This window comes from Passer domesticus, chromosome 19 (assembly GCF_036417665.1).
Source record: "Passer domesticus isolate bPasDom1 chromosome 19, bPasDom1.hap1, whole genome shotgun sequence".
Classification (NCBI taxonomy): domain Eukaryota; kingdom Metazoa; phylum Chordata; class Aves; order Passeriformes; family Passeridae; genus Passer; species Passer domesticus.
The window spans coordinates 9,256,573-9,277,681 of NC_087492.1; the positions used below are offsets into that span (position 1 = coordinate 9,256,573).

Consider the following 21,109-nt stretch of genomic DNA (forward strand, 5'->3'; position numbering starts at 1 on the left):
ATCCCCCTACTCCTGGAAGCCCCATTGGCGCATGTGAGCCATCCTCTGCACCCTCCTACCCCAACTGGCCCCAGATGCTTGATGTAATCCCCTCACTCCTCCCCTGAGGATTCCCTATTGGTTTGCTGTTTGTATCCACCCCCTGATTTGTATCTGTACAAAGCCCCTTGCACAGGAGTGCCTGGGGCTCTTTGTGTGAGCTCCTTTCTCCTGGAATAAGCTGTTCCTTGTGGAACATCTAGACAGACAGCTTTCTCCTCTGCCTGGTTCCTGATGTGGCTTCTATCTGGCATCTTAGAGCAAGTGGCTGTAAAGGTTCTGTCTCTGGTAAATCCCCATACCCAGGCAGATCCCTATTGCTGGTGGGGTGCTGGAGTTCTAAGAGCTGGCCAGGGCTCTGGCAGTCACTTCAGAATGGGAAAAGGAGAATGCAGATACCCCTTTGCTGCAGTATGCAGGTGATACTTTAATTGCTAATGGAACTCATGCTGGATGCATTGAAATGACTCTTAAGTTTCCTGAACATTCTGAGACAAGCCAGTTACAGGGTATCCAAGAAGAAGGCCCAAAGTGTCAAAGAAGTGCCCTAATGCCAAACCTACCTGAGGCTCATTTCCCAGGGACAGCAAAGCCTTGCAACCAAAAGGGTGGAGGGGATTTGTGAAACTCCAGAGCCAAGGTCTGTTTGCAAGTTAGGAATATTTCTAGGAATGGGTGGTTGGTGTGGGCTCAGGATTTTTAATTCTGGCGTATGGGTAAGACCTTTATATGAGACCCTGAGAATCGCCCAAGGAGGTGCTACACCAAGGAGGTGCTACAGTGCACCCCAGAATGCCAGAGGCTTTCAGAGACCCCAAGAGAGCTCTAATGCCAGCCCAGCACAGGCATTACCTGACTTGAGCAAGCCTCTTGAGCAGATTGTTCATGAGCACTGACGTGTTGCACTACGGGTGTTAGCTCAGAGGTTATGCACATGGAAAAGGGCCATAAGATATTTTTCCAAACAAGTGGACAGTGTAAGTTAAGGGATGTCCCTTAACTGCCTTTGACTTGGAGCAGGAGCTGCGCTTTAATCCAAGAAGCCCCGAATGGACCATGGGCCAGATAATGACTGCTCATGTTCCCCCCTTGGTCCTCTCTGTTCTAGAACACAAAGGAGGCCACTGGTGACCCCCAAGTCGAATGCTGAAGTATCAAGTTGTCTTGTTGGAGCAGGATGATGGGGAACTGCAAACAACTCCTTTGCCTTGCACCCAGCCACGTTCCTGGAATCTGTACCAGAAAGTCAAGAAGCCTCACAACATGCCTGTGTTCCAACGACTGAGCAGCTTCACTCCAGCAGAGGAGATCCTCTGGTAGAAGATCCGGCCTGGGAATTGTCCACAGGTGGGAGCAGCTTTGTGAGCAAAGGAAAGCAGAAGTTTGGCTGTGCAGTAGGGCCCAATCCAAGCCGTCCCATTACCTCTTACCACCTCTGCACACAGGGCTGAGCTGCTCAGTCTATGGCAGCCTGGAATTGTCTCAGGGGAAGAATGGGAACACATGGGCTAATGCTAACCGTGCCTTTGGAGCAGTACCTGCCCACGGAGCTCTCTGGAACAAAGGAGGGCTCCTTTCAGCACAAGGATCCTCTGTCAAAGGTGGAGACATTACCAGACAATTACTAGAAAGTGTTCAGGTACCAGCCCAAGTGGCTCTCATGCATTGTAAAGCTCATCCATTAGGAAATACATCAGTTAGTGTAGGAAACCGACTGGCAGATAAAGCTGCTAAAGGGCTGGCAGAGAAAAGCATCCCAATAGTTGCTGTACCAAAATGTGTGACCTTTCAAATGTAACCCCAGAATAACAAGCCCAAGACAAAATGCTGGCAAAATTGAATGGCCCTGGATCTAAAATAGTATAAGTTTTGCCAAAAAGTTTTACTAAGTAGTTTAATAGGAATTATTGCATTTTAGTGTCTTAAGGCTTTCTAAATATCCAATGATTTAATGGAAGTAATCCTAAATGAAATAATTAAGAGTAGTTTCAAAAGGGGGAATTGTTGGAAATGATATAACTTTTTAATTCGCTATTCCAGTTATTTGTTTTCGTTAACTCTGTTAATAATGGCTTCACTTAATCATAAGCAGTGCAGTTTTCCACTGAAGCATGTAGCAAGATTTTATTCAAACTGCTGTTAGTGGAACATTATTTGGGAAAATAACTGAACTTTTAAGTTTTGCTAAATGAACTTGACGTGATTCAGTGAAAAAAGATTGGGATAGAGAAATGGGGCTAAGAACTGGACACCAGGAATACAGAATTTGTAGAGTGTGAGGACAAGGTGTGGAAACCAGAGGTAAAGAAGAAACGAACAAGGAGAATTCCACTCTTCATGTACTGAAAACAATATCTGGACTAATTAAATTAAAAGTGGACCAATTAACATTGTTATCACAACCAGAAAGAAATAAAGACTTGAATTTCATATTAGGGATTAGGCATTCTTTACTGCAAAGCCAGATGTATGGGGGATGGCTGCACAGAGAGTACATGCTGTGTACAGGAAAAGCCCCTGTTGAAATACTGTATTTGTCATCATATTCATAACTATTCTCAGAAGAAACATACATATGGCAATAATTTCCCCCAAGACATGACTATACATTCCCTCCCCTCAGCACATGCACTCTTCTGCCCTGGGAGTCTCCTTGGCAGTCTCGGGTGGTCGGTGAACCCACAGTCATACCTGACCACGTGGTGAAATGGTGCTTCTTTGCAAATGAGGAGAAAAGTTGGTATAGCTGGCTGGGTATTTAATTAGTGAAAGCTTAGATCGATGGGCTGTAGATTGACTCCCCTCTTGGTAAAAGTTTATCCTGCTTTTGATGGTGTGGTTCCATGGACTTGGCAAAATGAGCATAGTGTGGAGCCCGCCAGGAGCAAGCAATTGTTCATCTGGCAGCAGCATGAGAACTGAGAAATCAATAACAAATGGATGATAGGAGATTAATGAATGAAGAGAAATATGTAATTTACAGGCAATGAGCATTAACTTGTTTTGCTGAAAATACATAGTGAAAAATTTAGAGAGTGGGTGTGCATTCTGAGTGGAGCTATTCCTATGTACCCCAGAGCTGGGAATAAAGTAATGCCTGATAACTAATAGTAAAAATAGTGTAGGACACTTTGATTTATCCCAGTGTTTTCAGAGGCAATGGGGAAAGGCTGTGTGTGTCTTTCAGAAGGTTTTTTATTAACGTAATACAATGAAAATGTTATTTCTCAGACAACAATTGTCCCAGAGTTTACTCTCTGCTGAGACGACGTCCCTGGTGGAGCACTGGGTTCCCAGTCCTGTCCAGCTACTTGAGGGCTGTCGAAGTCTCCCGGGGCTGGAGTGGCTGGAGGAGCCCTGGTACCCTGGAGACGTGTCGGGGGGCCGTGCCTGGCCGGTGATGCCGAGAGGTGGCAGGGCCTGGGGGGAGAGGCAAGGCTGAGCCCCCAGGCCCCGGGGCTGCCCCGTCTGGGTCAGCTCAGCCAGCTCAGAACGGGGCAGCAGGAGGGTCACCTGCTTGGCCAGAGACCCGCAGGGAGCAGGTGCAGACCCAGCAGACAGCCAGTCTCTTGTCCCCCTGCTCCCCGTGCCCTGACAGGGCCACACCTGGCTCATCCAGTGTCCTGGTCACCACAGGAAGCTGGTCATTGCGGCCCCTCGGCATGTGTCCACCCCTGCCGAGCAGCTGGGTCACTCTGGGCTGGGAAGGAGAGAGCAGCTGGCTGAAAGGCAGGGTCCAGTCCAGCATTCCCTAGCAACCCTCCCAAAGCAGCTGTGCCCGAGGAAACTGAAGGCACAAATTCACCCAGGATCCTCAGCATCGCCCGGCCCGCCCCCAGTACACGTGCCATGTCCTCACCTTCATCATCCCTACCTTGTTGGGGCGGGTCACGAGTCCCTGCAGAAATGCACTCGTACGGGGAGAATCCTGAACAGGTGGCAGTTTGAAACTGCTGCTCTGATGGTTGCCAGAGCTCGGTGGCACATGGGAGCCACCGCCACGGACCACTGGCCTCCTGTGGGATGGGGCAGAGGATCCTCAGTGCCCAGCCCTGTGGCACTCTGGGCACCACCCTGCTGTGCCAGGGAGGGGACTGGCAGTGCTGCCTGCTGGGGCATGTCCCTGACAGCTCCTGTCCACCTGCTGCAGGAGCTCCCAGCCCATCCACCCGGCTGGATCTGCTGGCTCTGTCCCCACGGCCAGGTGTGCTGCCCATGGCCGTGGCAGGTCCCTGTGCACAGGACACCAGCTGGCAGGAGCTGGTCGGTCCCTGCTGCAGAGCTTGGTTTTTGGGAACTCCTTTCACAGGAGGCATACAACTCCCCACCAAGCGTGAGCTCAAATTGAAAACAGACACAGCTCATCAGATGTGCTTTCAGCAGCCTTGGGACAGAGATGTGGGTGAGACAGGGCAGGCAAGGCAAGGAATGCAATACCCCCCAGGCCTGGGGCAAGCACTGGCCCTCCACAGCTGCCTTCTGCTCCCTGGCTCTGCCCAGCCCCGCCAGGCTCCTCTCCCCCAGCCCAGGTGCAGAGCCCTCCTTGCTGTGGCAGGGCTACGCTGCACCCCAGGAGCCAGGGATGTGTCCTCAGGGCCCTTACCTTTGGCTGTGCTGTGGCTCCTTGCTGGGGGGCATTGGCTGCAAATACGGCAGTGTCTCGGGATACCTGGGGAGGGCAGGAGTCACAGGGGTGTGACAGGGGACCAAGAACCTGTTCCTGTTAGAGGCGGCACCCACAAACCCATGGGATTGTACCCCATGGCATCCCGCTGCCTGTAGCCCTTGGGATGAGTGCCCACAGCCCCTGCTGATGGGCAGGGCTGCAGAGGGGGCCCCCACATCAGCCCCTCCCCAGCAGACACTGGGACCCCTGTGCCCAGCAGGGTCACTGCTGGCACCCATCTCCCCCATGCCAGCCCCGCTGCCCCCATGCCCTGGTGCTACTCACTGGCCAGGAACCTGCACGGTGAGCATGCGGTCACAGGACAGGCACGTGAAAGGCACTGGCAGCTGCCTGAGGAAGGTGAGGGAAGAGGGCTGGCTGAGCTCCTGGGGCCACAGCCCTGCAGCACACAGGCAGCAGCTGGCGGGCAGCAGCCAGGCGCTGGGCAGCTCACGGCACAGGGTCACGGCGTTTGCAGGCTGAACCGTGGGCTCTTGAGCCTGTTTCTCCCCATCCCCAAGGTGCTGGCTGAGGCCAGGGGAAGGCCACAGGCACCCATGTCACCATCCCAAGCAGCCCCTGCAGCGCTTGCAGCCCCTCTTGGGCACCAAAGTCCCCTGTGTGCATGGCAGGAGGGCAGGGCATGATCCAGCTCTGGGACACGGCGTGTCACAGCCCTGCCTGGGAGGAGCAGTTGCCCTCTCCCAGCCTGGCTTCTGGGAGCCTTTGCACCCACAGCCCCATTTTGCTTTGGGAGGGCTCTGTCCTGCAGGTGCCCTCTCCTTGTTCTTCCTTGCCTGTGTGCAACCTGCTGCTGGTGGAAGCAGAAGGTGCAGCTGCTTCATCTGCATCTCTGAGGTTCATTTAGCAGCAGAATTGGTGCCGTGGCAGGGGACCAGAGGGGCAGTGTGTGGGAGAGCTGGAGGGAATGGGACCATCACTGTCCCCAAAGCCATCAGTGTCTCCATCACACTCACTTCTTAATCCCAGCGGCGTTTTCACGCCTCAACCTATTCTCGAGAGCCTCCATGTTCCTGTTCCAGGACTTCTCCAGGTGTTTGCGGAAAGTCTTCAGCTCCAGGCGATCCAGCTGTGAACAGGTGCACAGCCTCAGCCAGCTGCCCCAGGAGGTGACATGGAGCTCTCCCGGGAAAAGCCTGGAGGGGGATCCTCAGAGGGATGCTGCCTCAGGCTGCCAAGTCCCAAAGGTGCTAGTTCCTCAAGGTGGGGATGAGGTACCCCTCACCTTCTCCTCCATTGAATCACTGAACTGCTGCTGCATCTTATTCCAGTGCTGCTCCTGGCCTGAAATCTGGCTCTGCAACTCCTCCATCCTCTCATCCAGCTCCTCCATGTTCTCTTCAAACTGGCTGCAATTGACCTTGCTGCCCAAGGCAGCTTTGTCCGCCTTCTAGCAGAAGGGAAGAGCAGGAGAGCGGTGGGGAAAGGGATGAGGAAGGACAGGCAGGGCCAGCGTGTGTGAGGGGAGAGGGAGGAGTGCTTCCCCCAGGCCAGCATGGCCCTTTCAGGCTGCTGTGGCCCCATTTGCCCCGTCAGCCTGGTGAGCTTGGTCCCACCATCTGGAGGGTGAGGGACCCCCTGAGCTCAGGAAATTCTCCCTCCCCACACCAGTTCTGCCCCCCAGCCCCCAAGGGCAAGGGGCATTTGTCACCCTGCCCGGGAGCCCCTGGGCTGGTACAGAGGCCCCTCTAGACTGTACCATGTCCATTGCTGCCAGCATGTCCTGCTGATCTGCCTTCTCCTTCTGCAGCTTCTCCAGAGACTGGAACAGCATCTTTCAGCACAGAAAGGAACTCATGACACAGCAAGGTTGGAGCTGCCTCTTGAGGCACACCCCAGGAGCCGGGAGCACACCCCTCTCCCCGTACCCAGAAAACATTGGGGAAATGCACTTGGAACAAGCACAGTGATGAGAGGAGGTCGTCAGCAGGAGATTCCTTGTGGTCCCCCACCTGGAGTCTTCCTGGTGGATGCTCTGACCCTAAATGGGGTGAGTTTCAGCCACACACCTCAATATCCCTCTGCTTTTGTTGAGAGTCCTTTTGGAGGCTCTTTGATGTAAAGTTGAGTTTCTCAAAGTCTTTTTGGATCTCCAAAAACTTGGCTTCCGTTTGCTGTCTCAGCTCCTGATCCTGCTCCCAGGATGAAAGAACATAAGGTGCTGACCCAAGGGGGGGTCTGTCTGCTCCACAGGGGTAAACACACACGACTCAGTGGCCATGAGCCCACCATGTCAAGAGGACATTTGCATCAAGGCTTTAATTACTGTCCATGCCACTGACTGGTCCAGGCCAATTTGGGCAGTTTGGCTCTCCCATAAGATTACAGCAAAGCACAACAGAGCAGGAAGATGTGGCATGGAGCTGCAACAGGACCCTGCCAGGAGTGGTGGGAGTGCTCCCCCAGGACCTCACCTGCTCATTCAGCTGGTCGGCTGTCTCATTCAGCATCTGCTCCAGCATGGCATTCCTCCTCTCCTGCTGCTCTCCCATCTTCTGCAGCTCACGCTTTGTCTCCTGCCGCAAAGCCCTGGCCAGCGGGATGGGGGCAAGGGCAGGGTTACCCCTGCAGGGCTGCTGGGCACCTTGTGCCCACAAACCAGGATGCAGCCAGACCATCTGGGCTCCCTTGCAGCCCCCCAGGGTATGAAACCCACTCTTGTCCTCTTACTCAATTTGCTGAGAGATCTCCTTACTGCTCTCTTCTTTCCACTTGGCTATATCCTCCCTCAGCTTTTTAAGGTCTTCCTCCAGCTTCTTCATCTGGAAAGGACAGTGACAGTAGAGTCAGGGCCCAGCCATCATGTTGTCCCAGAGTGTGGGCCCTTTAGCTGCATGGGCAGCCCCACGGTCCTCCACCTGGGCCTGAGGCCCTGACACCAAAAACTGATTGTGGAGCCACATTGAAGTTCCCCATGAGAGCCCAAAGATTACATGACCCAACAGCTCACTAAGGCAAGAGACTCCTTAAGCTTCTTTATGTCTCCTTCCATGAGGAGCTGTGTTGTCTTTATCTTGTCAACCTCCTCACGCAGATCCTGGATGAGAGTCATGTCCTAGGAGAGAGCAGTGGTGGCAGTGAGCCTCTGGGAGGGTCAGTGGGGACCCGCAAGCCCTCGAGCCCTGCTGTGGTTTGCCAAGCACTAGGGACAGTGCAGGGCCAAGCTCAGCCAGGCTGGCAGGGCTCTGCAGGCAGCACGGTCCATGAATCTAGCAGGGCCAAGAGTGCTGAGCTTCCAACCAGCAGGGCAGAGGGTACGGGCTGCAGTCTCAGACCCAAAACTTGCTCCCAGCAGCAGCTCACCTGGTCCCGCGACATCAGGACCTTCTTCATTTCCTCCGACACATGACGCTGGCCAGCCTTTAACTTTTCAATCTCCTCCTGATGCTGGGAAACCATCAGGGTCTAGGAGAAAGCATTGTCAGAGACTTGTCTGTAGACAGTCTCTGTCTCAGACATGTTGGAAATATGACCTTGAGAACCACACACCTGTGCCTCCTGGAACTTCTTCATGTCCTCTGATATGCGGGAGAGTTCTGCCTTTATCCCACCAAATTCCTCGCGAAGAACCTGTAAAGCAGTTCAAGAATCAGGGATGTCAGAGGTGATGGCCTGGGAAGCAACACCCCAAAGAGCCCTACCCTGCCACGGGCAGCCCATGGCACAGCCAGGTGAGCAGGGAGAGTCCCAGTGCCACCTGCCCCAGCCGGGCTCAGTGCCAGAGCACTGAAGCCCATCCAGACAGCAAAGAGCCCCTGCCAGCGGCTCTGCCAGGGCAGTGAGGGCAGAGCCAAGCACGGCTGTGTGAGGAAGCAGAGAGGGGCTGTCTGCTGGGGGAGTGCCCAGGGGCGGGGAAGAGCCTCTACCTTGGACGTGTGTTTCTTATAGTCTTCCATCTCTTTCTTCATCTGTTTTATGTAAGTGGCCACATCAGCAAGTGAGGGGCCACTCAGCTGGCCTGGCCATGGCTCCTCACTTGTCAGGTACTGCACGTCCAGGTGCTCCAGCACAGCCTGCAGCAGTTTTCTCAAGGCTGCAAAGTGAACAGATCCCTTCTGGGGTGTCCCAATGGCGAGATCCAGCATCTGGGAGAGGCTGAGTGTGTCCAGGGATGTTGCCATGTCTGCACACACTCTGTCCCTGATTTGTCACAAGCCTTCCTGCCCAGTTGGGCCTGTGTGGGATGAGCAAAATTGGTGACAAATGGGTTAAACAAAAGGCGTGATAGAAGCAATGAGCAAATGCGATAAGGAAAAGGATGAGTAGCCAGCAGGCTCCTTCCTCCTTCCTTGTCCCTTGCAGGACTGGAACCGGGTTGCTGGTGGCCCTCCTCATCACAACACCCGTTGCCAGGCAACGCACCACTCCGCTCCTGGTAACCAGTGGGTTCCAGACTCATGAAGTCATAGATTAATGGAGCCTTGGAATGGCTGGGGCTGGAAGGGACCTAAAAGATCATCTCGTTTCAGCCCCGGTCAGGGACAGGTCAAGGAACATTTTCCGCTAGACCAGGTTGCTGCAAGTGCCACCTAACCTGGTCTTGGACATTTCCAGGAATGGTGCAGACTGTGGCAAGGCATCACCACGCTCACAGGGAAGAATTTCTTCCCAATATCCCACCGATCTCTCCCCTCTCTCAGTGTGAAGCTGTTCCCATGTCAGGCCCTTGTGCAAAGTCCACCTCCAGCCCTTTTGTAGTCCTTTTATTTGCCAAAACATGCTCCAAGGTCTCCCAGGAGAGTACAGCCTCATTGTCTTTCTTTTTTATCCGTTGAAGATGTGTGTTACACCTAAGCCAGTTGCTTCACTGCTGCAAAGCCAGGGCCTGGTTTGGAGCATCCATTGGGATCAGCCTTTGCCAGGGAAGCAGTGGGGTGCTGTTCCTCATGCTGGGGGTGCAGGAGGAGCCCCGTGAGCCCCTGGCTGAGCTGTAGGGTTGTTGGGGCACAGACTCCTTTCTCCTCAGGAGTTCAGGGTAGAGAGTCTCCATGGGTGAAGCCCAACAGCAGTTAGGATGCAAAGTAATGAAGAGAATTATGGCATTGAGAATGGATGACCATTGATTCCTTTGTTTGCACATAAACAGATAACTAAGTCAAAAGCTTTTTCTATGTGTGTGGCTCGAACTATCCGCTCCACTCGTCCTGAGGAGAATAAAGTAACGCCCAACTTGCCAAAACTAAAAGGATAGTCTTTGAGGATTTCATCTATCCTGGTTTTGGTGACAGTTGCTAATGATCCAGGTGGAACTTTCCTCCTTCTTTTGCTCCATGGATTGATGGGATCGAGAGGACTCCGGTGCACTCCAAAGATTTTTCCGGGAGATCCTCTGATGCCCTAATCCAGTGAGTTCAAGGCAAAGAGCCCTGGGATTATAGGAAGGTCATTCAGACACACTATTAACTCCTGGTGGAGGAATTGTGGTAATGGCAAAAGTGGGGGAAGAGGCTGAGAGAGGGCATGCTCAGAATGTTCAGCAGGGAAGGCTGGACAAGTATTTCCCTCCTGCACATCCCTGGTGGGAGGAGGGGGAAAACACTGTCACTGTGTTGGTGTGCACCAATGGAATTCCAGGGAAATCAAGACACTGGAACCAGTAAGGATTCAGTTGGAGCCTGATGGAAGACTGGTCAGGCAGAACAATTATTCTTTGAAGTTAGAAGGTAGAAGAGGGTTAGAAGAATGAATTGCTAAATTTTGGAAGATGGGTCACTAAGGGAATGTGAGTCACAATATAGCACTCCTCTCCTGCCAGTAAAGGAAGCACACACTAAGGAACACAGGCCAGTACAAGATGTCAGAGCTGTCAAGGAAATAGTGTGAGACTGGTGTGAGACCCAGTGGCAGCAAGGCCTTATACACTCTTCACCTCAGTTAAGGAAACTGATGAGTCCACTGTTGTGGATGTTAAGGATGATTCTTTCTGCATTGCCCTTGAAACTGAAAGTCAACTCTTGTTTCTGGAACGTTCCTTGATGGGCCATGAAAACCAATTGAGGTGCACTGTTCTTCCTCCAGGGTTCAAAAATCACCCCACATTATTTGAGAAATGTCTCAATTTGAGACAAGTTAGGAGGAACCATCTCCTCTAACGAAAACAGGTTTTGGCACGCCTTGCCTCCCACAGCAAGGAAATTTTTGGAAGAAAGTGAAAAAAGCTGTTTATTTAACACACAGTGTGCAGGCAGGCATGGGAAAAAGAATGAATAATGTTAGATATTCAAGCCTTCTCATTGTGGGGTAGGCTGGTGGATTCAGAGCTCTTTCTGTAGGCGTGGCTCGGCTCCTCCCGAGTCCAGAGCCGGGATGTGCATCCCAGGGCCTCCCCTGCGGGCCAAGGCACAGGGCTGCCGGCGATGTTCTGGTGCTTCAGACCAGGGAAAAGTAAAAACCGTTCCAGGAGAAGAAGCCACAGTCCTGGAAAAACTTCTGCCATTGTCAAAGAAACAAGAAGCCAGCTGAAAGCCGAGATGTACTCCCTCTGTCTGTGCTGCACAACACAGCTGAGGGAGCCTGGGGGAGGATGTTGGAAAACCACACCAAAAGAATTCCACTGGCTTTGCACCCCTCTCTCAGACCTAGCTTAAAGTTACAGGACCCATGTCTGGGCATAAAGCAGACAATAGGAGACACAGTATCATGCTGTCACCCTGTCATGGTTTGACTCTGCCACAGTGCCAGTGCCTCCATGAATATACACTTTCTCTGGTGGCTTCTGTGAGATGTGATCAGGAACAGAGCAAAGCAGGCTCCAACTCAGGAATAAAGGAAACTAATTTTATTAATTACAACATCTAAAAAGGAACAAACAAAAAACTAAGAATGAAAACCCTCCAAATCCATTCCTCCTCCTCCTCCACTCCATTTTCTCCACAGAATGAAATAACACCATAGATTTCCACCACATCACGATCTCTCACATAATCAGTCCATCATCACCCCTCAAGTAATCAACCCTCAAATCCATCAGAGAGAGAGGAGTCCCCCCTTGCACCATAGGCTTCCCCCAGAAACACAATTGAAACTTCTTGTGTTTCCGTGTCACTCGTGGCACCACCCAGAGAACATCGGCCCTCGTGACTTCTTCCCTCCATGTCCAGTGCTCTCACCACTGCACATGGGCCAGGACTGCTTTTAGGGCTCCCCGTTTAAGGATGCTCCACTCAGTTCCAAAAGCAGCAGTCTCTCAAATTCAGGACACCAGTCCCCCCCAGATTTAAACCCCTGGGGCCAAGGGGCCTCATGAACAGAGATCTTCCCCTCCTGGAGACAGAGGGCATCCCACACCCTCCTCAGCCATCTCTGTTCCCGCCACTGCTTCACTCTTGACTCCAAGGCATTGCCTCCCCCTAAATACAGTCTCTGAGTCACAGGAAGAACATGGGTCTGTCCATGGCCATACAAGAAAGAGTCCAGCTCAAGGCCAATCCATCATCTCTGCCCACCTAGGATTCTTCTCACCTCTTCTGACATCTCTCACATGCACCAACTTTCCTCACACTTGCCCATTTCTTCATACTTCACCTTTATCTTCTCATTCTCATTCAGGAGGATCAGTATTTGTAAGGTTTCCATTATTTTACAAAGGGGTTAAAATCTGGGCCTCTGCCTGCCCAGAACTCCCACAGCTGCCGGGCACCTTCTCTCGCCGCATCCCCCACTTCTGGCCGGCCGTGCTGCCAGTCCATGATACTGAATTCCAAGGCAGCACAGGCACTGGCTCTCTCTCTCTCTGTCTCCCGTGGGGTAGGAGGGGGGCCTGATGCTTCTCAGTCTCCTCCACCCTTCCATCTTGCAAGGCCTTCACTCCCCTCCTCTGCCCGAGGCTCCGGCCTACCTCACCCGGCCGCATGGCTTCCCTCCCCCAGCCAGCCCCGGCTGGGCAGGGGAGCTCTGAGCTCCTTTACAGACTGAAACTAAGAGAGAGTTCTCCTGGCAGTTCTTGCTTTTAACCCCCTGTGTTCTCAGAGGCGGTCCATACCTTCGGTGGCCAAACCAGGTGCCAATATTCAAATCCAAGCACTGACTGGTTTGACCACAACCTCCCAAAAAACTCACTTCCATCTTAACCCACGACACACCCCAAGACAAAAACCAATTGACAAAAGAATTGGAGGTACGGTGTTGCGCTTTGAATTTATCTTATTGATTCCTTTTTAAGTGCATCGTTCTGTCCTCGTGCCCTCATGTTCTCCCTGAGATGGTTTACTCCTGGGTTTTACCCTCCCTCAAAGCTGCCCCTCATGTCATTCTCCACCCCTTGTTCCAGCTCTTTCCCTGCCTGTCAAGGCAACTGAGCCCCTTATTCCTGAACCTTCTCTGCCCATTAACTCTCAGGCCAATCCCTGTTCGCAACAACCCTTTGGAATCCCCCTACTCCTGGAAGCCCCATTGGCGCATGTGAGCCATCCTCTGCACCCTCCTACCCCAACTGGCCCCAGATGCTTGATGTAATCCCCTCACTCCTCCCCTGAGGATTCCCTATTGGTTTGCTGTTTGTATCCACCCCCTGATTTGTATCTGTACAAAGCCCCTTGCACAGGAGTGCCTGGGGCTCTTTGTGTGAGCTCCTTTCTCCTGGAATAAGCTGTTCCTTGTGGAACATCTAGACAGACAGCTTTCTCCTCTGCCTGGTTCCTGATGTGGCTTCTATCTGGCATCTTAGAGCAAGTGGCTGTAAAGGTTCTGTCTCTGGTAAATCCCCATACCCAGGCAGATCCCTATTGCTGGTGGGGTGCTGGAGTTCTAAGAGCTGGCCAGGGCTCTGGCAGTCACTTCAGAATGGGAAAAGGAGAATGCAGATACCCCTTTGCTGCAGTATGCAGGTGATACTTTAATTGCTAATGGAACTCATGCTGGATGCATTGAAATGACTCTTAAGTTTCCTGAACATTCTGAGACAAGCCAGTTACAGGGTATCCAAGAAGAAGGCCCAAAGTGTCAAAGAAGTGCCCTAATGCCAAACCTACCTGAGGCTCATTTCCCAGGGACAGCAAAGCCTTGCAACCAAAAGGGTGGAGGGGATTTGTGAAACTCCAGAGCCAAGGTCTGTTTGCAAGTTAGGAATATTTCTAGGAATGGGTGGTTGGTGTGGGCTCAGGATTTTTAATTCTGGCGTATGGGTAAGACCTTTATATGAGACCCTGAGAATCGCCCAAGGAGGTGCTACACCAAGGAGGTGCTACAGTGCACCCCAGAATGCCAGAGGCTTTCAGAGACCCCAAGAGAGCTCTAATGCCAGCCCAGCACAGGCATTACCTGACTTGAGCAAGCCTCTTGAGCAGATTGTTCATGAGCACTGACGTGTTGCACTACGGGTGTTAGCTCAGAGGTTATGCACATGGAAAAGGGCCATAAGATATTTTTCCAAACAAGTGGACAGTGTAAGTTAAGGGATGTCCCTTAACTGCCTTTGACTTGGAGCAGGAGCTGCGCTTTAATCCAAGAAGCCCCGAATGGACCATGGGCCAGATAATGACTGCTCATGTTCCCCCCTTGGTCCTCTCTGTTCTAGAACACAAAGGAGGCCACTGGTGACCCCCAAGTCGAATGCTGAAGTATCAAGTTGTCTTGTTGGAGCAGGATGATGGGGAACTGCAAACAACTCCTTTGCCTTGCACCCAGCCACGTTCCTGGAATCTGTACCAGAAAGTCAAGAAGCCTCACAACATGCCTGTGTTCCAACGACTGAGCAGCTTCACTCCAGCAGAGGAGATCCTCTGGTAGAAGATCCGGCCTGGGAATTGTCCACAGGTGGGAGCAGCTTTGTGAGCAAAGGAAAGCAGAAGTTTGGCTGTGCAGTAGGGCCCAATCCAAGCCGTCCCATTACCTCTTACCACCTCTGCACACAGGGCTGAGCTGCTCAGTCTATGGCAGCCTGGAATTGTCTCAGGGGAAGAATGGGAACACATGGGCTAATGCTAACCGTGCCTTTGGAGCAGTACCTGCCCACGGAGCTCTCTGGAACAAAGGAGGGCTCCTTTCAGCACAAGGATCCTCTGTCAAAGGTGGAGACATTACCAGACAATTACTAGAAAGTGTTCAGGTACCAGCCCAAGTGGCTCTCATGCATTGTAAAGCTCATCCATTAGGAAATACATCAGTTAGTGTAGGAAACCGACTGGCAGATAAAGCTGCTAAAGGGCTGGCAGAGAAAAGCATCCCAATAGTTGCTGTACCAAAATGTGTGACCTTTCAAATGTAACCCCAGAATAACAAGCCCAAGACAAAATGCTGGCAAAATTGAATGGCCCTGGATCTAAAATAGTATAAGTTTTGCCAAAAAGTTTTACTAAGTAGTTTAATAGGAATTATTGCATTTTAGTGTCTTAAGGCTTTCTAAATATCCAATGATTTAATGGAAGTAATCCTAAATGAAATAATTAAGAGTAGTTTCAAAAGGGGGAATTGTTGGAAATGATATAACTTTTTAATTCGCTATTCCAGTTATTTGTTTTCGTTAACTCTGTTAATAATGGCTTCACTTAATCATAAGCAGTGCAGTTTTCCACTGAAGCATGTAGCAAGATTTTATTCAAACTGCTGTTAGTGGAACATTATTTGGGAAAATAACTGAACTTTTAAGTTTTGCTAAATGAACTTGACGTGATTCAGTGAAAAAAGATTGGGATAGAGAAATGGGGCTAAGAACTGGACACCAGGAATACAGAATTTGTAGAGTGTGAGGACAAGGTGTGGAAACCAGAGGTAAAGAAGAAACGAACAAGGAGAATTCCACTCTTCATGTACTGAAAACAATATCTGGACTAATTAAATTAAAAGTGGACCAATTAACATTGTTATCACAACCAGAAAGAAATAAAGACTTGAATTTCATATTAGGGATTAGGCATTCTTTACTGCAAAGCCAGATGTATGGGGGATGGCTGCACAGAGAGTACATGCTGTGTACAGGAAAAGCCCCTGTTGAAATACTGTATTTGTCATCATATTCATAACTATTCTCAGAAGAAACATACATATGGCAATAATTTCCCCCAAGACATGACTATACATTCCCTCCCCTCAGCACATGCACTCTTCTGCCCTGGGAGTCTCCTTGGCAGTCTCGGGTGGTCGGTGAACCCACAGTCATACCTGACCACGTGGTGAAATGGTGCTTCTTTGCAAATGAGGAGAAAAGTTGGTATAGCTGGCTGGGTATTTAATTAGTGAAAGCTTAGATCGATGGGCTGTAGATTGACTCCCCTCTTGGTAAAAGTTTATCCTGCTTTTGATGGTGTGGTTCCATGGACTTGGCAAAATGAGCATAGTGTGGAGCCCGCCAGGAGCAAGCAATTGTTCATCTGGCAGCAGCATGAGAACTGAGAAATCAATAACAAATGGATGATAGGAGATTAATGAATGAAGAGAAATATGTAATTTACAGGCAATGAGCATTAACTTGTTTTGCTGAAAATACATAGTGAAAAATTTAGAGAGTGGGTGTGCATTCTGAGTGGAGCTATTCCTATGTACCCCAGAGCTGGGAATAAAGTAATGCCTGATAACTAATAGTAAAAATAGTGTAGGACACTTTGATTTATCCCAGTGTTTTCAGAGGCAATGGGGAAAGGCTGTGTGTGTCTTTCAGAAGGTTTTTTATTAACGTAATACAATGAAAATGTTATTTCTCAGACAACAATTGTCCCAGAGTTTACTCTCTGCTGAGACGACGTCCCTGGTGGAGCACTGGGTTCCCAGTCCTGTCCAGCTACTTGAGGGCTGTCGAAGTCTCCCGGGGCTGGAGTGGCTGGAGGAGCCCTGGTACCCTGGAGACGTGTCGGGGGGCCGTGCCTGGCCGGTGATGCCGAGAGGTGGCAGGGCCTGGGGGGAGAGGCAAGGCTGAGCCCCCAGGCCCCGGGGCTGCCCCGTCTGGGTCAGCTCAGCCAGCTCAGAACGGGGCAGCAGGAGGGTCACCTGCTTGGCCAGAGACCCGCAGGGAGCAGGTGCAGACCCAGCAGACAGCCAGTCTCTTGTCCCCCTGCTCCCCGTGCCCTGACAGGGCCACACCTGGCTCATCCAGTGTCCTGGTCACCACAGGAAGCTGGTCATTGCGGCCCCTCGGCATGTGTCCACCCCTGCCCAGCAGCTGGGTCACTCTGGGCTGGGAAGGAGAGAGCAGCTGGCTGAAAGGCAGGGTCCAGTCCAGCATTCTCTAGCAACCCTCCCAAAGCAGCTGTGCCCGAGGAAACTGAAGGCACAAATTCACCCAGGATCCTCAGCATCGCCCGGCCCGCCCCCAGTACACGTGCCATGTCCTCACCTTCATCATCCCTACCTTGTTGGGGCGGGTCACGAGTCCCTGCAGAAATGCACTCGTACGGGGAGAATCCTGAACAGGTGGCAGTTTGAAACTGCTGCTCTGATGGTTGCCAGAGCTCGGTGGCACATGGGAGCCACCGCCACGGACCACTGGCCTCCTGTGGGATGGGGCAGAGGATCCTCAGTGCCCAGCCCTGTGGCACTCTGGGCACCACCCTGCTGTGCCAGGGAGGGGACTGGCAGTGCTGCCTGCAGGGGCCTGTCCCTGACAGCTCCTGTCCACCTGCTGCAGGAGCTCCCAGCCCATCCACCCGGCTGGATCTGCTGGCTCTGTCCCCACGGCCAGGTGTGCTGCCCATGGCCGTGGCAGGTCCCTGTGCACAGGACACCAGCTGGCAGGAGCTGGTCGGTCCCTGCTGCAGAGCTTGGTTTTTGGGAACTCCTTTCACAGGAGGCATACAACTCCCCACCAAGCGTGAGCTCAAATTGAAAACAGACACAGCTCATCAGATGTGCTTTCAGCAGCCTTGGGACAGAGATGTGGGTGAGACAGGGCAGGCAAGGCAAGGAATGCAATACCCCCCAGGCCTGGGGCAAGCACTGGCCCTCCACAGCTGCCTTCTGCTCCCTGGCTCTGCCCAGCCCCGCCAGGCTCCTCTCCCCCAGCCCAGGTGCAGAGCCCTCCTTGCTGTGGCAGGGCTACGCTGCACCCCAGGAGCCAGGGATGTGTCCTCAGGGCCCTTACCTTTGGCTGTGCTGTGGCTCCTTGCTGGGGGGCATTGGCTGCAAATACGGCAGTGTCTCGGGATACCTGGGGAGGGCAGGAGTCACAGGGGTGTGACAGGGGACCAAGAACCTGTTCCTGTTAGAGGCGGCACCCACAAACCCATGGGATTGTACCCCATGGCATCCCGCTGCCTGTAGCCCTTGGGATGAGTGCCCACAGCCCCTGCTGATGGGCAGGGCTGCAGAGGGGGCCCCCACATCAGCCCCTCCCCAGCAGACACTGGCACCCCTGTGCCCAGCAGGGTCACTGCTGGCACCCATCTCCCCCATGCCAGCCCCGCTGCCCCCATGCCCTGGTGCTACTCACTGGCCAGGAACCTGCACGGTGAGCATGCGGTCACAGGACAGGCACGTGAAAGGCACTGGCAGCTGCCTGAGGAAGGTGAGGGAAGAGGGCTGGCTGAGCTCCTGGGGCCACAGCCCTGCAGCACACAGGCAGCAGCTGGCGGGCAGCAGCCAGGCGCTGGGCAGCTCACGGCACAGGGTCACGGCGTTTGCAGGCTGAACCGTGGGCTCTTGAGCCTGTTTCTCCCCATCCCCAAGGTGCTGGCTGAGGCCAGGGGAAGGCCACAGGCACCCATGTCACCATCCCAAGCAGCCCCTGCAGCGCTTGCAGCCCCTCTTGGGCACCAAAGTCCCCTGTGTGCATGGCAGGAGGGCAGGGCATGATCCAGCTCTGGGACACGGCGTGTCACAGCCCTGCCTGGGAGGAGCAGTTGCCCTCTCCCAGCCTGGCTTCTGGGAGCCTTTGCACCCACAGCCCCATTTTGCTTTGGGAGGGCTCTGTCCTGCAGGTGCCCTCTCCTTGTTCTTCCTTGCCTGTGTGCAACCTGCTGCTGGTGGAAGCAGAAGGTGCAGCTGCTTCATCTGCATCTCTGAGGTTCATTTAGCAGCAGAATTGGTGCCGTGGCAGGGGACCAGAGGGGCAGTGTGTGGGAGAGCTGGAGGGAATGGGACCATCACTGTCCCCAAAGCCATCAGTGTCTCCATCACACTCACTTCTTAATCCCAGCGGCGTTTTCACGCCTCAACCTATTCTCGAGAGCCTCCATGTTCCTGTTCCAGGACTTCTCCAGGTGTTTGCGGAAAGTCTTCAGCTCCAGGCGATCCAGCTGTGAACAGGTGCACAGCCTCAGCCAGCTGCCCCAGGAGGTGACATGGAGCTCTCCCGGGAAAAGCCTGGAGGGGGATCCTCAGAGGGATGCTGCCTCAGGCTGCCAAGTCCCAAAGGTGCCAGTTCCTCAAGGTGGGGATGAGGTACCCCTCACCTTCTCCTCCATTGAATCACTGAACTGCTGCTGCATCTTATTCCAGTGCTGCTCCTGGCCTGAAATCTGGCTCTGCAACTCCTCCATCCTCTCATCCAGCTCCTCCATGTTCTCTTCAAACTGGCTGCAATTGACCTTGCTGCCCAAGGCAGCTTTGTCCGCCTTCTAGCAGAAGGGAAGAGCAGGAGAGCGGTGGGGAAAGGGATGAGGAAGGACAGGCAGGGCCAGCGTGTGTGAGGGGAGAGGGAGGAGTGCTTCCCCCAGGCCAGCATGGCCCTTTCAGGCTGCTGTGGCCCCATTTGCCCCGTCAGCCTGGTGAGCTTGGTCCCACCATCTGGAAGGTGAGGGACCCCCTGAGCTCAGGAAATTCTCCCTCCCCACACCAGTTCTGCCCCCCAGCCCCCAAGGGCAAGGGGCATTTGTCACCCTGCCCGGGAGCCCCTGGGCTGGTACAGAGGCCCCTCTAGACTGTACCATGTCCATTGCTGCCAGCATGTCCTGCTGATCTGCCTTCTCCTTCTGCAGCTTCTCCAGAGACTGGAACAGCATCTTTCAGCACAGAAAGGAACTCATGACACAGAAAGGTTGGAGCTGCCTCTTGAGGCACACCCCAGGAGCCGGGAGCACACCCCTCTCCCCGTACCCAGAAAACATTGGGGAAATGCACTTGGAACAAGCACAGTGATGAGAGGAGGTCGTCAGCAGGAGATTCCTTGTGGTCCCCCACCTGGAGTCTTCCTGGTGGATGCTCTGACCCTAAATGGGGTGAGTTTCAGCCACACACCTCAATATCCCTCTGCTTTTGTTGAGAGTCCTTTTGGAGGCTCTTTGATGTAAAGTTGAGTTTCTCAAAGTCTTTTTGGATCTCCAAAAACTTGGCTTCCGTTTGCTGTCTCAGCTCCTGATCCTGCTCCCAGGATGAAAGAACATAAGGTGCTGACCCAAGGGGGGGTCTGTCTGCTCCACAGGGGTAAACACACACGACTCAGTGGCCATGAGCCCACCATGTCAAGAGGACATTTGCATCAAGGCTTTAATTACTGTCCATGCCACTGACTGGTCCAGGCCAATTTGGGCAGTTTGGCTCTCCCATAAGATTACAGCAAAGCACAACAGAGCAGGAAGATGTGGCATGGAGCTGCAACAGGACCGTGCCAGGAGTGGTGGGAGTGCTCCCCCAGGACCTCACCTGCTCATTCAGCTGGTCGGCTGTCTCATTCAGCATCTGCTCCAGCATGGCATTCCTCCTCTCCTGCTGCTCTCCCATCTTCTGCAGCTCACGCTTTGTCTCCTGCCGCAAAGCCCTGGCCAGTGGGATGGGGGCAAGGGCAGGGTTACCCCTGCAGGGCTGCTGGGCACCTTGTGCCCACAAACCAGGATGCAGCCAGACCATCTGGGCTCCCTTGCAGCCCCCCAGGGTATGAAACCCACTCTTGTCCTCTTACTCAATTTGCTGAGAGATCTCCTTACTGCTCTCTTCTTTCCACTTGGCTATATCCTCCCTCAGCTTTTTAAGGTCTTCCTCCAGCTTCTTCATCTGGAAAGGACAGTGACAGTAGAGTCAGGGCCCAGCCATCATGTTGTCCCAGAGTGTGGGCCCTTTAGCTGCATGGGCAGCCCCACGGTCCTCCACCTGGGCCTGAGGCCCTGACACCAAAAACTGATTGTGGAGCCACATTGAAGTTCCCCATGAGAGCCCAACAATTACATGACCCAACAGCTCACTAAGGCAAGAGACTCCTTAAGCTTCTTTATGTCTCCTTCCATGAGGAGCTGTGTTGTCTTTATCTTGTCAACCTCCTCACGCAGATCCTGGATGAGAGTCATGTCCTAGGAGAGAGCAGTGGTGGCAGTGAGCCTCTGGGAGGGTCAGTGGGGACCCGCAAGCCCTCGAGCCCTGCTGTGGTTTGCCAAGCACTAGGGACAGTGCAGGGCCAAGCTCAGCCAGGCTGGCAGGGCTCTGCAGGCAGCACGGTCCATGAATCTAGCAGGGCCAAGAGTGCTGAGCTTCCAACCAGCAGGGCAGAGGGTACGGGCTGCAGTCTCAGACCCAAAACTTGCTCCC

At 53.1% G+C, this 21,109-nt stretch overlaps 1 protein-coding gene across 1 annotated transcript in view; it reads right to left on the reverse strand.

Moving 5' to 3' along the window:
- Positions 1-21,109, reverse strand: part of LOC135283899 (centrosome-associated protein CEP250-like) — a 181,896-nt gene that overhangs the window by 57,299 nt on the left and 103,488 nt on the right. Inside the window, exons 56-67 of the mRNA XM_064395048.1 lie at positions 20,770-20,874; positions 19,829-19,951; positions 18,776-18,888; positions 17,736-17,801; positions 17,007-17,148; positions 8,216-8,296; positions 8,030-8,131; positions 7,677-7,781; positions 6,736-6,858; positions 5,683-5,795; positions 4,643-4,708; positions 3,914-4,055 (exon numbers count right to left, since the gene is read on the reverse strand). Coding sequence (XP_064251118.1) covers positions 3,914-4,055; positions 4,643-4,708; positions 5,683-5,795; positions 6,736-6,858; positions 7,677-7,781; positions 8,030-8,131; positions 8,216-8,296; positions 17,007-17,148; positions 17,736-17,801; positions 18,776-18,888; positions 19,829-19,951; positions 20,770-20,874 — 1,281 coding nt within the window. The remainder of the gene's footprint in view (positions 1-3,913; positions 4,056-4,642; positions 4,709-5,682; positions 5,796-6,735; positions 6,859-7,676; positions 7,782-8,029; positions 8,132-8,215; positions 8,297-17,006; positions 17,149-17,735; positions 17,802-18,775; positions 18,889-19,828; positions 19,952-20,769; positions 20,875-21,109) is intronic.